This window comes from Aspergillus lentulus, assembly GCF_001445615.1.
Source record: "Aspergillus lentulus DNA, contig: Alt04, strain: IFM 54703, whole genome shotgun sequence".
Classification (NCBI taxonomy): domain Eukaryota; kingdom Fungi; phylum Ascomycota; class Eurotiomycetes; order Eurotiales; family Aspergillaceae; genus Aspergillus; species Aspergillus lentulus.
Window position 1 is genome coordinate 2,371,265 of NW_028322122.1, and position 14,161 is coordinate 2,385,425.

The following is a 14,161-nucleotide window of genomic DNA, read 5'->3' on the forward strand; positions in this document are numbered from 1 at the left end:
AGACCTAGAAAGCGTGGTGAAAAGGAAGTGATATCTCAATTCCGGAGAACTATTATCTGTCTAGTCCCCGGTAGAAGTTTAGTTTCTTCTAGTCTCTTCTATTTTTCCTTTCCTTTTCCATTTCCTGATCCCTTCGCTGCCAACGCTGAGCCGGCATGGGTAAAAGGCGTGAGTTTCAGAACTTAATTAGCAAAACCATCGTGTACTGCGGGGTATTGGTTTGGTCAAAAACAAAGCAATTGCGATAACAAAGTAAGGAACGAGACGAGGCGAAAGAGAGAACGAGAATGAGAGTATGAAAGGGGCCCGAAAATGGAGAAGCCTGCAACGGCAACGAGTGTAAGTGGGAAAATTAGATGACGGGTAGCGAGAGTAAGAAGCTCAATAGAAAGCAATTAGGCCAACTCGTCCCAGACCATCGGTGCGAGGGTGTTATCCGCCCAAGATGCGTCAACGCCGGGGGGATTCGAAGAGTTCTCGTCCAGCGGGAAGTGCAGAATAGTAGTTCCTGCTGGCGCGTTAGCCGCCTCGAGCAAGCCCTGTGGAGGAGCAGGCGGCGAGAGGGCCGGATCAATAGGTCCCAAGGAGACTTGGTCTGCCCAATCAGTTTTACCGCCTCGTGCGGAGGACGTGGATTGCCGAGTAGGTTGTGTATTGGGTTTTATGGGAGGTGCTTTTTTTGTATCTGCCAGGCCTACGCCTTGACTCTGGCTATGCAATGATCTACCATTGACGGAGCCCCCGTCACGATACGCGTGGGGAAACTTGGTTCTGAATCGATCCCGAAGATCAGTTGCTTTCCGGTGGCTAAGGTTCAAGCGTTTATCTTGCTGGATGAGTGTCCACTGGAATCCGTGAACGGCATACCCTTTGAGTAGAGCTTCGTCTTCAGCGACGGTAAATGGGCGGCGGGAGCGACGCCGCGATTTCATGGCAAAGTGTGGTTCAGGAATGCCGAGAGAAGCAAGAGTGGATTTAGATCTATTTGAAAGAGGAGGTGTGGCCTTGAAAGATGGCCCGTATTTCGAGCGGAACTTTGGAGTTTTGGTATCGGCTTCCGAGGACGAGCCGGTGGAGGCTGACTCGTTCACATTGGCCATTGAGCCTCCATTGGAAGTATGAGACTCCGAATTGGTCGGCCTTGGTTGTGGAAGCAGAATCTTTCCAGCCGTGCCATCGGAACCTTCCGTCTCAGCTCTGAGGAGTGCATTGGCCAACGTATCGTGCAACTGCTTTGTGGCCTCGTTCGGATCGGCAGCGCTATAGAAAGTTAGAGGGCTGCAACCAGAAGAATGTCAAAGTGGAAACTCACCGATATGCCCAGGGACAACAAACCCGAAACCTAACGAGGTAAAAGCCGATGTTAGCATTTGGCTTCTCGGAGACTGTGTGCAAAACATACCTGTCTTTCAAATTTGAAGCGCTTCGTTTATTGAATTTCAGTTCTGGCTGCGCCAAGATAGCTGTCCAGTTACCGATACCGCACTTGACGACTCCGCGAAGTAATGCTGTCGTCTCCTCCTCAGTCCATTTGCGAAGGTTCTTACGGGAGCGGCCCCTTGTTTTTGGAGAAAGTGGCTCGACATCATCCGCAGGCGGAGTTGGAGTCTTATCGGATTCGGACTTGTCACTATCGCCCCCGGGTCGATCAACAGTCGCCCCATTCACTGAAGGATTTGCTTCCACAGGATCTTTGTCAGCACTGGCGGTCTTGTCATCGATGGGGGAGTCGAGGATATCCTCGATTCTCCCTTCCCTCCGTTCGGCAGTCTGAGTAACCGTCGTCGTAGTGGTAGCAGTCAATGTAGCGGACTCAACAACAGCGGCATCCCGCGATGGTTTGGTGAGCAGTTGCGTGATGGAGCCAGGTTCGATAGGAGGCAGGAGAGCAGCGTTGGGGGGCGGTTCATTCAGTCCATTGAGAATCGCAAAAGGTCCAAATGGCGGAGGTCGATGTTCTTTCTGCGCCTGAGGGATCGGAAGCTGCAAATGTTCTCCGAAGGAATCTGTCTGAACATCTAAACGGCGACGCTTGCGAGCCAGAGAGTCATCGTCGAACGAGGAATACGGGAATCGTTCCAAAGCTCGTAAGTTAACAAAAGCTGGCAATATGGTTTTTGGAGGAGGATCCAAGCTCAGAAGAGTGTCCACCGCATGACCGTTCTTCTTCGACTGCGCAGCGTTCAAGAACTCCGTAAGAGTGGGCAGATTGGCGGGCTGATTCGCTCCAGGCGTATTGGATTTGGTGCTCGCATTTGGCTCACCGATCCCAGTGGCATTCGGTTCAAGAGGTGATGGAGCGCTCAGCAGACGAGAAGAGACAGGCTGTCGGAGAGGAGCAATGCGGAGACTTTGGAGCTGTGGAAGTTCGCGAAACAGAGACTCATCAAGAGGTCGAGATAAAGTGCCGTTAGGATCCATTGTAGGGTTTCGTGCCATCTGAAAGGCAGGTCACAATGCGATGATGGACATCACCGAACAACCAAAAGTTGCTGCACAGTCCATTGTGATGAGAGGCATTGGAGTCTCTACCATCAGAAGAAGCAGAAAAGCAGGTTAAGAATTGCCCGAAATCCTGATGGGATCATGATGGAACCCCAGGCAGCATTACGGGAGGGGCACTGTGCCAATAGCGCAGTTCCGGTTTTCGATGCAGATGACTAAGGCCGCCATCACGGGTCTATTGGGAATCTAGATCCTTGGATTTGCCCCAAAAACTGGGATATTAATCAATTCACTGGAATCAAGGTGATTCAGAGAAGGCAATATACTGATCAGTTTGAAGAGCAGGATACGTATTCACTGTTTTGAGTAAGGGGGCAGGCATTAGGCTATGATGAGTATGAACACCCCAGGATCGGCTCTCATCTGCTTCCCTGAGCGAGTCGCCCCTTAGTAAACTCCAACCAATCGCTTCATCCCTCCTACAGGGTGCATAGTCAATTTCATCATATCGCTCATCTTTCGAATCAAGTCTGTTCAAATTGAAGCCAAGAAACGATCCATCAAGTCTGAAAATGTCCACTATTTTCCCGACTTGGCCTCACATCCTCTTTGCCGTCATAGAGCCGATCACGCTGTACGCCGCCCAACTCTCATCCATGTACCATTCTGAGGCAATCAACTAATAGGCACAGCATCGGAGGTTGGGCTCTCCCCTTCTGGGACCTCAAAGCGTTCATAACAGATCAAATTCCTGGTCTCGCAGGCCCGGAATCCGTCCATCCAACCAGTGCAGCCCTCGCCTTCCAGCTGGCCAATCTCTATGGTCTCCTCAGTATTTTAGGCATCGGAGTCTGCTACTCGACTACCGAGCCCAGGGTGCTGCGTAACTACCTCTATGCTCTGGCCATCGCTGATGTGGGCCACATCTACGTGACGTATTGTTGCATGGGCCATGACAGATTTGCCGACGCTATCAATTGGAATGTTTTGACGTGGGGAAATATTGGGATCACCGGCTTTCTGATGATCAATCGAATTGCTTATTTGGCGGGTTTGTTTGGAGAGGCGAGGGGGGCGGCGAATAAAATCCAGAAGCCGGTTTGAAACAGGTTGGATCCGCAACGATGATGTATTGTTTGCAACGTTCTTGCGAGGTGCTGCCTGAGCTAGACTCGATGATTGTCTGAGGAACCCGATGCATCTGAAGGGTCCGTCTCTGTCGAAGATCATGATATCAGCGATGAGAGGTAGAAACGGCGAGAAAATAACAGCTCCCCTTTGATCACTCCTGTTGAAAGACTTGGAGCGACTCGTGAATGAGGCTGCTAAATACGCGATAAACGCCTCCTATATGCGAAAGGCAATCCATGATCTGAATCCAAAATCCTGTAACCTACCAACTAGATGACATCAATCTAAATGAACCACACACGAATGTCATCCGCCCATAGACAAGCAGTAGTTCTATCCTTCCTGTAACGACGAACCCTATACCAAGAGACGTCTGCATATCATATGAGCGACCTGCGCTCGTTCAGCGTGTACGAATTTGCAAGTTGTTGAAGAATTGGCGCAATGCTGGGTCTCCGCGCTGTTGGAGTTCCCGAAGGTGTGGCAAAAGAAATGGAATGCCTGGAAACTTTTGAAACTGCCGGCGATAGGCTGCATAATTCCGGAAGGGGTGCAACAGATAGACTAAGTTAGGGGGTAACACCGGATTCAGAGCTACGGTACTAGTGCCGTTGTTGGTGTTGGTAACCGTCAGAGCTGTGACGCTGTACTTCTGCAGACCGTTCAGAACAGCAGTGAACGAGTGATAGTTGCGATTGGCTAAGAGAGCCTGTTTCATGGGTGAGTGTTGATGAGAGATTGAGGTACGACATCAGCTCGACAATAGATCCGTACGTACCTCTGCACATTCCTGCAAATATGGTACCAGATCTGGCAAGGCTGAGCAGCATTCCCCCACGGCCGTGCTTAACAGGTCCCATTCTTCGACCAAGCGTCTGGCTACGGAACTCTCCTCAGCAATTGATGGAGGCGTCAGCTTTGAGAATTGGCCCTCGTCGATGCTTGTCAGGGTTCGCGAAAAGTCCACGGCCGATGTCGAGGCCAAGAGATCGTCCAAGAAACACACGCTGGTGTTGAAGGGCTGAACCCAGTTCATTTCCCGTGCATGCACGTATGCTTGTTCAAAGCGCACCCCAAGGACAGAGAGTACCTTGAGAATGGAGGTAAGGCTGGGTGGGGAATCCTGGAATAGGTTCTGAATAGGCCCAGCTATGAATTCGAACGCCGGCGTTTGACTCGAGACTAGCGGCACATCCAACCCCGTCTGAGATTGCATAGAGAGCAGACAGTGAACCAAGGCACGATGGGCGAAGGGGCTCCGGCCTCGGAGGTGCTGTGCAAAGTGTCAGTAAGGAGAGTCTGCAATCTCATCACCTGTGCAAGCCCACCAACCTTCTCAACCTCAGTATACCGTGCGACTTCCTCAGGGAATGCATTGAGATGGTTCAAAAGATGAATGTAAAAGGCAGTGTGCTGTTGTAGGAACCAATCGACGGAGGCGGCTGGATACCCCAAGGAGTAACGGACAAGCTCCTCAAAAGAGATGCGCTTAAAGTGAAGATGGCTCTCCGCATCAATATCTCTTGCCAATGCGCGAGGATCCAGATCTCGATCCTTCTGTGAGGGAAACCAACTCCAGTGAACAGAAGGAGGGCTGCTAATCGTTGACCGGCGAAGAATCTCTTCCACCTTCTGAATATGAGACAGGTTGGAAAGGAGGAATCTCTCGTGCGGCTCGAGGAGTGAGAGCAAGAAGGTATCTATCGTGGTTGCATTGCGACTTTGCAGCGAGGTGCGGGGGAGGTTGGGATCACGAAAGAGCCCGTAGCGGATCACGCGCTTAATCTCTTGCACGTCAAACGCCCAGAGCACCGTAGTGGCTTCGTCTTCCCACCAGCGGTAGGGTACAAAGAACGGTGTCATCTCGGAGTCGGAGCGGAACAAGGACGTATAACTGGATTGCTCCGGCATGTATGTTACCCTGCTTGCTTCCTCCACCGCATAACTGGGCGAATACCGGGACATGTCGGTCTCTGTACTCGATAAGAGGAGAGAGCTGTTGTCGGACGATGTCGCTACTATCCCAGGCGACGGCTCAAACACGGCTTCCTCGTAAGGGTTGGCGGAATACATCTCAGAAGTCTGAGTCCCATATCAATCACTTCGAGACCATGGAGGGGCAGATACCGTGTCCTGCTACCTTTGATGTTTCTGGGCGAGACACTGCGTTTTATCAAGCTGACATGAGTTCAAAGACCGCTGGTAGGTCCTATCTCCAGAGATCCAAAGTCCAGCGGTAGGAGAGTCTTGAGGAGGAAAGCGACTTTGAATCTTTGTTGATTAGATCAGTCTGCGAGTGGGATTTGCATGAACGATACGAGATACCCCGTAGCAGGATAAAGTTCAAAAGGAAAAAAAGAGAAGAGAAGAAAAAGAAAAACACGCAAGTGAGGACTAAAAAGACGATCAAGAAGAGGTAGGAAGCAACTGGTAACAAGCCAAGGCAGCTATGGGGGAACAGTATCGGCGTTGGAGGAGTGGGAAAGGTGGAATGGAGACTTCTATTATTATTACAGCTAAGAGCTTCAATTTCCTTTTCTTCAGCTGTGGCTTTTGCCTTCTTCTCCTGCTTCTTCTTCTTTTCCCTGTCCCATTCTTTTCTTATTCCCCAAGAGGCCAGAGCTTGGGCTGTCGTCTCAGAAAGCATACTTACCAGCTTGAATCTGCAATCTTTTGCCACGTTCTACAAATCACGAGGTAGACATATGGGTCTCTCGATTCCTTCATCATTGGCCGGAAAGTCTAGTAAACAGATCTTTAGAGCTTCGGGCCTGCAGAACAGGGTAGCATGGCGGCAAAATGGCGCATAGTGAAGGGCGAAAGGGCGAAAGGGCGAAAGGGCGAAAGGAGTTGACCCATATCCAAACTACTGGGTCCCAGGAGCCAGGATAGCCGTGAGAGAGGGAGGGGGAATGTTCACATGGGAGTTATGATTGACTGCTAGACGATTAGACTATCAATTACGGCCAATAGTCTAGTATGATACGGAGGAAATACGGAGGTGAATCAGGTCGGGGGTTCCGGGAGTTTTGCAAAGACTAATTCATGGAATTCTTGCGTTTCACCCGTACTCCATAGATACATAGCGATGGAGTGACTGGAAGAAAGGGGGGCTGGGCAGCAGCCACCGCTGATCGCATAATAGCCATTATTGATATCATATCATTATCATCGCGTTAGGACTGCCATTGCCAAATACCCGAGCCGCCCATTTCCATTGGTACATGAAGGAGACGACGGCAGGGGCCGTTCTATCGAACCACAGCGCTGGGAATCGGCTGGGGAGCGGCAACTGCGTCAACCCAAAGGCAGAATGTCAAATAGAATCGAGGGCAGAGAGCGAATCTTCCTCGATTAATTCCCACAAATTACAGTTATCTAATTACCAAGTAATTATTCGAATGTGGATTTGACGTACCTGGCTGGTATCGAACTGCACCTATCCCATCGTTGAATTGGACTCGGTGTGTCCGCGGCGGTCCAGTTGGTAAATCCTACCCAACGTCGCCAGCCTGTTGTTAACTAAGTCCTAATTATTTCATCAGTGTTTAATGTTCGAAACTGAGGAAGGGGGAAAGAGAGAGAGAGAGAGAGAGAGAAAGAGAGAAGCGGTCAAGAACCGACAATGTGCTGTTGTACTCTGTACTGTCCTCGCAAGCCCAAGAATGGATTACACCAGTCAACCCTGGAAGATTCCGCCTGTGCGCCATCGGTCATGTATGTACACAGTACGTACTCGGCCCGGGTGTGCTCTCCCCTTGTGTCACTGCTCCAGGGAGCTTTGGGCCATACTCATGTAGTCTGTAGCAGTGTGGCTCCTTCACTCCAGTAACAAACCACAAGAGTCTCAGTATTCTCGCCTCTGAAGCGCCCTTGGAGATGACCGAAAACAATGAGAATTGAGGGTCATGAATCAAGCATGTTTTTAAGACCGAAATCGACTGCATGTCTCAAGGATGGAGCTAAAAACGTACTCCACCGGAGCACTCGCCACTTCCTCTCCATACGTTGAACGTGACAATTATGGAGCATAGGTACGGAGTAGAATGTACAACATTATACATGCTTAGGATTCATTCTTTCAGCTCAAGACCTGCACAATGGAACGCACCAGACAGTGCTGCTGGACAGGTAATAGAGCTTCGTGGGCTTGGCCGAGCCATAGCCATCCAAAGACACTACAATTCAAATGCGCTGCAAGCACTACATTGAGTCTTGGTATGGCTTGGAATGACTTCAATATTTCTCACCCAAGCCAGTCTGGAACTCTGGAACTGGGCGTCGGTCGGGGCCGTGTCGATCCGAATTCGGTTCCAAGTTACAGTGGTGGTCCCGTGGATCATCATTGACGGAGTTACAGGCTTACAGCCCAGTGGGGAGATTGAACCCAAGTATCCACTTCTCAAGTTAGGTAGACAGTTGCTACCATACAATTCGTGTTGGTGCTAACTGCTACTTGTTGTTGGTGTCTCTGGGTACTGTAAATCTCCCTCCCCAAGAAGGCGATGTGTTCAACGTCATCAATCATGGACCGGTGTGACTATGTTCAAATTTTATGTCGACAGTCACCCACACCACGTAACTTGAATTTGCGGCAATTGCATCAATATTAGTCCACGGTTGGGCAGCTAGATCAATCCATCGATACCTGAGGAGCTGAAGTCTCGTATTGGGGTAATAATGGTCAGTAGGTCTTTATGCGCCGGTTGGCGAGGAGAAAGCAGCTGGCGTCCGGGATCTCAAGTTCTCCCGTGTCTTCGGCTCCATGTTATTAACACCCGTAGCGCAGAGGGATATCATCAAACTGAGCCTACTATTATCATTAAACGAACCAAGCCAAATCGGAACGTCCGTCAAGAAGACCTTGTCCTGTGGAGGCACATGATTTCGAGATTGTATCGCCCTATATAGAGTTATTTACGGGGTTTGGCAACTCCACCCCCTTTGGCAACTCCGTCCACGCACCTCACTAAAAACATCAAAATATATAAAAACTACGGACTCAACAGTAGTCACGGCGTGTCCAAAATATAATGGAATTTGCTAGTAAAACTCGACATAAAATGACAAATAGATATATTAGAGATCCAGGTCATTCTTGATTTCTTCCAAGGGCTTCTGCTTCTGGCGTTTTGCTGCGCGCGAAGGGGCCCCTTATAGAGCCTCTTCAACTAGGCATCTCTCCTAAGCCGTCTCATGCTCAAGTAGATAGCTGAAGCTTTTCTCCTCGCCTGTAGGAGCCTCTGTAGGTACAGGCCAAGCTAGCCGGCGCGGTGTTGCAATATAGGGTCCTTGCGTATCTTTGTAAGGAATGATTGCTGGCCGACGCGGAGTTGAAATAGGCGTGTAGATCTCTAGATCTTGAGTATCCAGAGGGTTCCCTGCAGCCAGGCTTCTGCAGAGGTGCTTGTAAGCACTGCAGAACTGGTGTAGAAGCTGGATGTACAGGGTTTTGAAGCAGAGGTGTAGGCTAGGAGGAGTTTGATTGCTTAACTTTGGGTATGCTTTCCTTAGAAATTAAAGCAGCCTGGACCTCCTGCCTTAACCCCTCTCTTTCCTTTCCTGCCCCCTTAGCTTGCTTCTTCTTGCAGGTCTTCTTCTTATACTGGAAGCAGAGCAGCATTATCTTTCCCTTAGGGCGCGCGCGCGTGTAGCCATGACTAGGTAGTCAGACTCTATTTCTTGTAGACTTTTGGATAAATCACTCCTGATTTCTTCTTGAGAACATTAGCTATTACTCATGCCATATATTTTACTACTTACCAGCTCATTCTGAGTGTAGTTTAGTTGAAAACTAGATGAGTCTTGATTAAAAGGGAAGAAAATACGGTGCTTTAGTGAGGTGCGTGGGCGGAGTTGCCAAAGGGGGTGGAGTTGCCAAACCCCGTAAATGACTCTAAATGGTATCTGATCTTGCATTAGCGTTGGTCCAAAGTTACCTATCCACCCTGAGATAACCGAGCTGAATCAAACCGTCGTGTCGGAGGTGGCTTTGTACTCCGTAGGACCGTAGCAAGGTTTTGGCTCTGGTGGAGCCCTTCGCGGTACGAAACCATTCACAACAGCTTCCCCACGTCGGCGACCACGAATGTGAACCTCAAGAGGGTAACATGGGAGAGCTGGATTCTTGGGAAACAGACATTACGGGGCTTCCGCCTAGCCAGTGTGACCTTAGACTTTTTCGGCCTTTGGTTGTATTCCGGCATGATGGTCTGGTTGGCCACGGATTAATGTCTGTGTATGCGACAGTCAAGAGTTGTGAGCTGTCTGGATATTATTACTATTAGTCGTTGACTCGTTGCAAGATCACCCCTTCAAATAAGAGACTAAGAGTAAATCGGAGAAGGGATCATTCGTCACGGTCATGCTCCTTTTGAAGCGGCGGGCCGCTGTACCGTCAACGGGGTGGATGAACTCGCTCACTGCAAGTAATTCCCAACGAGTACTGCTGAAGAAACGAGGGAGGGAGTATGGCCTGGATCTGGTGTCGACACGTCCAGTGAATGACACTGTCCAGAGTGCTTCCGTACCGTGGCTTAGACACACATTGACCAGGATGATGAATTGCTGCGCATATTATTGCTTGACCGTCCTTGCCCCAATCTGGTCAATCTCTCATAACGAGGTCTCGCACTTGAGAGGATTTGGCAATAAAAGTCGAGACTAGCCAGGTAGGTACTACGGAGTAATTGTGGCCAAGCGATCAAATCAAATCAACAATAATGGGAATTGAGTTCATTTGACCAACGGGATTCCGTCAACAGCCCGCTCCCCTAGTTCGATCAATCACTACCTCTCGAGAGGTACTTGCGATGGACATTGTAAGATGATAGGTTCTCAGTAGTGGTCTTGTACCTAGCATTGCATTGGCCAATTACCAAGGCAACTATTCTAGTTACGACGGCACACTTAGAAAAGCAACTGAGATCGCCGGCTCGATTGACTGGTCACTTAGCCCTAAAAGTGAGGCGTGCTTAATTTCTGCGTTCATGGATTCTGAGAAAGTGAATTATGAGAAAGTGAATTGAGTCCGCTCGGTCGTTTTTTCCTCTCTCTTGTCTTTATCGTATCGGTCTGGAATATATCCCAGGATGTAAGCTTTAAAATGAGAACCTTCAAAGGTGCTGCATGAAGAATTTAAGCAATGAAAAGCTCATGTACTAGACTCCATGCAAGTTCAGCTTAGCTTCAGCCTTGATGGGTTGCAACGGACATGGATGCAGGGTAAGGCCGTCTTGACTCTAGTACTGGATCCGCTGCATAGATCGCTGCTCGGGGATTACGAGGGAGAACTACGAGTTTAAGGGTGCATGAGCTTAACAGCAGGGAACGAAAGGGAATCAGAATTAGACAGCGCTCATGAAAAAGGAATAAATCATAGGTATCATATCAAAGAGCCGTGAGACACTCCGTTCCTGTTTTGCTATAGATGGATCCTACGAGAGGTCTGAACCTGATGTCGCATGCACCATCAGATCCCTTGAATGCGTATTGAGACAACTTTTCTTTCTTTTTTCAGGTTACGCATCATAGAATCGTCTCATGAACCGGCATCGTACAGGCCACAAAGCAAGACAAGACGTCGACGCCCCAACGGATTATTGAAGGCTTTTTATTATGTCCGTCACCATTGGCACTTACCACACCACATTTAGTTGGCGATAGCGTAGGCACGGCGGCGGTCACGCTCCTCAGCAATGGTGAGCTAGAATAATTGTTAGCAGATGCGCATTGGAATCATAATTTTCGGGATGTAATTTCGTACCTTGACACCCTTGCCCTTGGGCAGAGAGATCCAGGGCTTCTCCTGTCCAATGACGAAGACGTTGGACTCACGGGTGGCGAAGGAGTTGTCAATAGCGTCCTTGATGTGGACGATGTTGAAACCTCCATCGTGGCGCTCACGGTGGGTTATGACACCAACACGACCCATGTTACGACCACCGGTGACCATGCAGACAACACCAGTGTCGAAGCGTACAAAGTCGGTGATCTTGCCAGTGGCAATGTCAACCTTCACGGTGTCGTTGACCTTGATGGCAGGGTCGGGGTAGCGGATGCTAGATTCATCTCAGTCAGCACAAACTGCACCAAATGTTCAACCTCCCAACTGATTCCAGTAAGGAAGGATTTGGGAATATCCAAGCCCTCTCGTCCTCCGCCGATCAACCAAAGCTTGGTCCAACGACTGAATGACGCGGAACTTGTGGAGAGCATTTCACTCACGTTCTCGCATCGTGCGTAACCAAGAATGGGATCCCGCCCTTGCCAAGCTGAACTCTCTTGACCTTGCAAAGCTTGTACTCGGCCTCCTCAGCCTGGATACGGTGGACGGTGAAGCGACCCTTGGTGTCGTAGATGAGACGGAAGTTCTCGCCGGTCTTCTCGATACCGATGACGTCCATGAAACCAGCGGGGTATGTAGGGTCAGTGCGGACCTTGCCGTCGACCTTGATCAGACGCTGCATCATAATGGCCTTGGTCTCACGGCCGTTCAGGGCGTACTTGAGACGGTTGCGGATGAATACGATCAGGGGGAGGCAGTCCCGGAGCTTGTGAGGACCGGGCGAGGCCTTGGGAGCATAGGTTCCGGACATTTTGTCCAGGAGCCAGTGCGAAGGCGCACTGAGGCGCTTCTGGTGCTTCTTACTGTAGGAATCAAGTTCATGGTCAGTTTCAAGCTCTTCAATTCAGAACTCGGTCATTGCAAGCATTGCTCCTTGTTTCGCGAGAAGAACCAGTTGTCCGAAACACAGTCGCAGATTGCAAGCCGAGATAAAATTGATCATGGTGTGTAACTCACGGTCCGCGAGGCATCTTGACTGCTTTGTCGACTTGAACCCGGTTAGTTGTCGAAGTGTCACGGAAGAAAAAACCAAGGTCAGAAATCAAGAAGAGGTGATATCCGCTCCACTCACGAAATTCGCTTAGCGGATCATTCTTGTGGGAGGAGCCCTAGCGCTATCCCTAATTTAGAACCTCCTGCATGAATCAAAGATTATGCATGTGCTTATATAATCCATAGCTTCATATTTTGTAGTTATTTAGAGAGGTACAGGTCAAGCGAATTCAAATTTTATCGCTAAATATCATAATGGTTAATGTCTCTTATAACCGACATCGGTATTTTCGTCTTAAAACCGCTATGCAACAAATTTTTCTTCAGGAGACTGCACAAGTTCAAATGTAGCCTTTGATGACTGCAACCTCGGCGTTAAGAATAGACGATCCTGCAGCTCCAATGACGGTGTTGTGAGAGAGTGCAGCGAATCTCAAGTCAAAGTGACTGCCCGGTGCTGCTTCACGAACACGTCCCACACTGACGGTGTACCCCTTGGAAATATCCCGGTCAAGTCTGGGTTGAGGTCTGTCAGGCTCATCAAACACTTTGATCGCCTCTTGAGGAGCAGAAGGGCAACCAAGCTTTTGGGCCTCGGATTGGTATTCTCGCATAGCCTGCTTGACTTCTTCCGCGCTGGGTCCGGGACGGTTCTTGAACCGCAATGAGACGAAAGCCATGTGGCCATCGGTAACACCAACACGAGTGCAGGTGGCTCCAACCGTAAGCCCCTTTTGCTCATCGAAGGCAGTGGCATCTGCGTTCAGAGAACCCAAAATCTTTTGGGCTTCATTCTCAAGCTTGTCCTCTTCACCACTAATATAGGGGATAACGTTGTCCATGATGTCCATACTGGGAACACCAGGATAGCCAGCGCCAGACACGGCCTGTTCGGTGAAAACTTCCACATCCTCCACAGGACCAAATTTGGCTTGAAGAGCTGCAAAAGGAATAACAACGCCAATCACAGCGCAGTTAGAATTGCAAACCAAAAAACCCTTCTTCAGGCCGAACTCTTTCCTTTGGTGAGGGATGAGATCCAAGTGATGGGGGTTGACGGTAGGGACGACGAGAGGAACAAGGGGGTGCTTGCGATAGTTCTTGGCGTTGGAGAACACAGGTATTTCAGCCTTGATGAATTCCATCTCTGCGAGGGTCAGCGGCGGTCCCCCGCAGTTAACCTCGAGATAATAGTATTACGTACCAATTTCACCAGCTACATCGCTGTTGAGCCCCGAGAAAACAAGGTCACAGTCGCTGAACTGATCAGCCCTGCAATCGCGCAGGACGAGATTGCTAAGCCTCTCAGACATAGTCGTAGTCTGCTTCCATCTGACAGCATCCTTGTATTTCTTGCCGGCCGAGCGATTCGATGCGCCAATGGCGTGCAGCTCTAGGAAAGGGTGGTCCGCGAGGAGGAGAATGAATCGTTGGCCGACGGAGCCGGTGGCGCCGAGGACACCTGTGGTGCTGTGAGTAATGATTTAGAGGAGACATGAACTGAACAATATGCCCCTACCGCACTTCTTCTTGGGATATGATGCCATCTTGATTGAGAGTAATTAGGGTGAAGTACGGCTCGGTTGATCTGGTTTTCGAGTCAATTGGCTGGGTAGGATAGGGATGAGCTAAATTCGAAGAATGAGAAGTCCATCATCCATCAGGCATGCAAAGAAATCGAACGACATGCAAAGCCTTGGGCAAAGCAGGCGAATCCAAGTGTATGACTCGAAGAGCCTTCATCTA

The 14,161-nt window shown here is 49.7% G+C and overlaps 5 protein-coding genes across 5 annotated transcripts; 1 reads left to right on the plus strand and 4 right to left on the minus strand.

The window, feature by feature from the left end:
* Positions 1-395: 395 nt before the first annotated feature.
* Positions 396-2,439, minus strand: ALT_2072 (telomere repeat binding factor family protein; the record flags this gene model as incomplete). Its single annotated transcript, XM_033557910.2, has 3 exons — positions 396-1,260; positions 1,313-1,342; positions 1,403-2,439. 3 exons carry the CDS (start codon positions 2,437-2,439, stop codon positions 396-398), a joined length of 1,932 nt encoding a protein of 643 aa, XP_033413801.2.
* A 578-nt stretch (positions 2,440-3,017) lies between these two features.
* ALT_2073 (uncharacterized protein) lies at positions 3,018-3,549 on the plus strand (the record flags this gene model as incomplete). The annotated part of the gene is made up of 2 exons (XM_033557909.1): positions 3,018-3,079; positions 3,138-3,549. The coding sequence occupies 2 exons, from the start codon at positions 3,018-3,020 to the stop codon at positions 3,547-3,549; spliced, it is 474 nt and encodes a 157-aa protein (XP_033413800.1).
* Positions 3,550-3,979: 430 nt separating this feature from the next.
* ALT_2074 (uncharacterized protein) lies at positions 3,980-5,649 on the minus strand (the record flags this gene model as incomplete). The annotated part of the gene is made up of 3 exons (XM_033557908.1): positions 3,980-4,285; positions 4,355-4,849; positions 4,909-5,649. 3 exons carry the CDS (start codon positions 5,647-5,649, stop codon positions 3,980-3,982), a joined length of 1,542 nt encoding a protein of 513 aa, XP_033413799.1.
* A 5,578-nt stretch (positions 5,650-11,227) lies between these two features.
* On the minus strand, positions 11,228-12,393 carry ALT_2075 (40S ribosomal protein eS4; the record flags this gene model as incomplete). The annotated part of the gene is made up of 4 exons (XM_033557907.1): positions 11,228-11,281; positions 11,342-11,636; positions 11,803-12,225; positions 12,380-12,393. The coding sequence occupies 4 exons, from the start codon at positions 12,391-12,393 to the stop codon at positions 11,228-11,230; spliced, it is 786 nt and encodes a 261-aa protein (XP_033413798.1).
* Positions 12,394-12,756: 363 nt separating this feature from the next.
* Positions 12,757-13,962, minus strand: ALT_2076 (aspartate-semialdehyde dehydrogenase family protein; the record flags this gene model as incomplete). The annotated part of the gene is made up of 3 exons (XM_033557906.2): positions 12,757-13,562; positions 13,620-13,877; positions 13,935-13,962. The coding sequence occupies 3 exons, from the start codon at positions 13,960-13,962 to the stop codon at positions 12,757-12,759; spliced, it is 1,092 nt and encodes a 363-aa protein (XP_033413797.2).
* Positions 13,963-14,161: the final 199 nt, after the last annotated feature.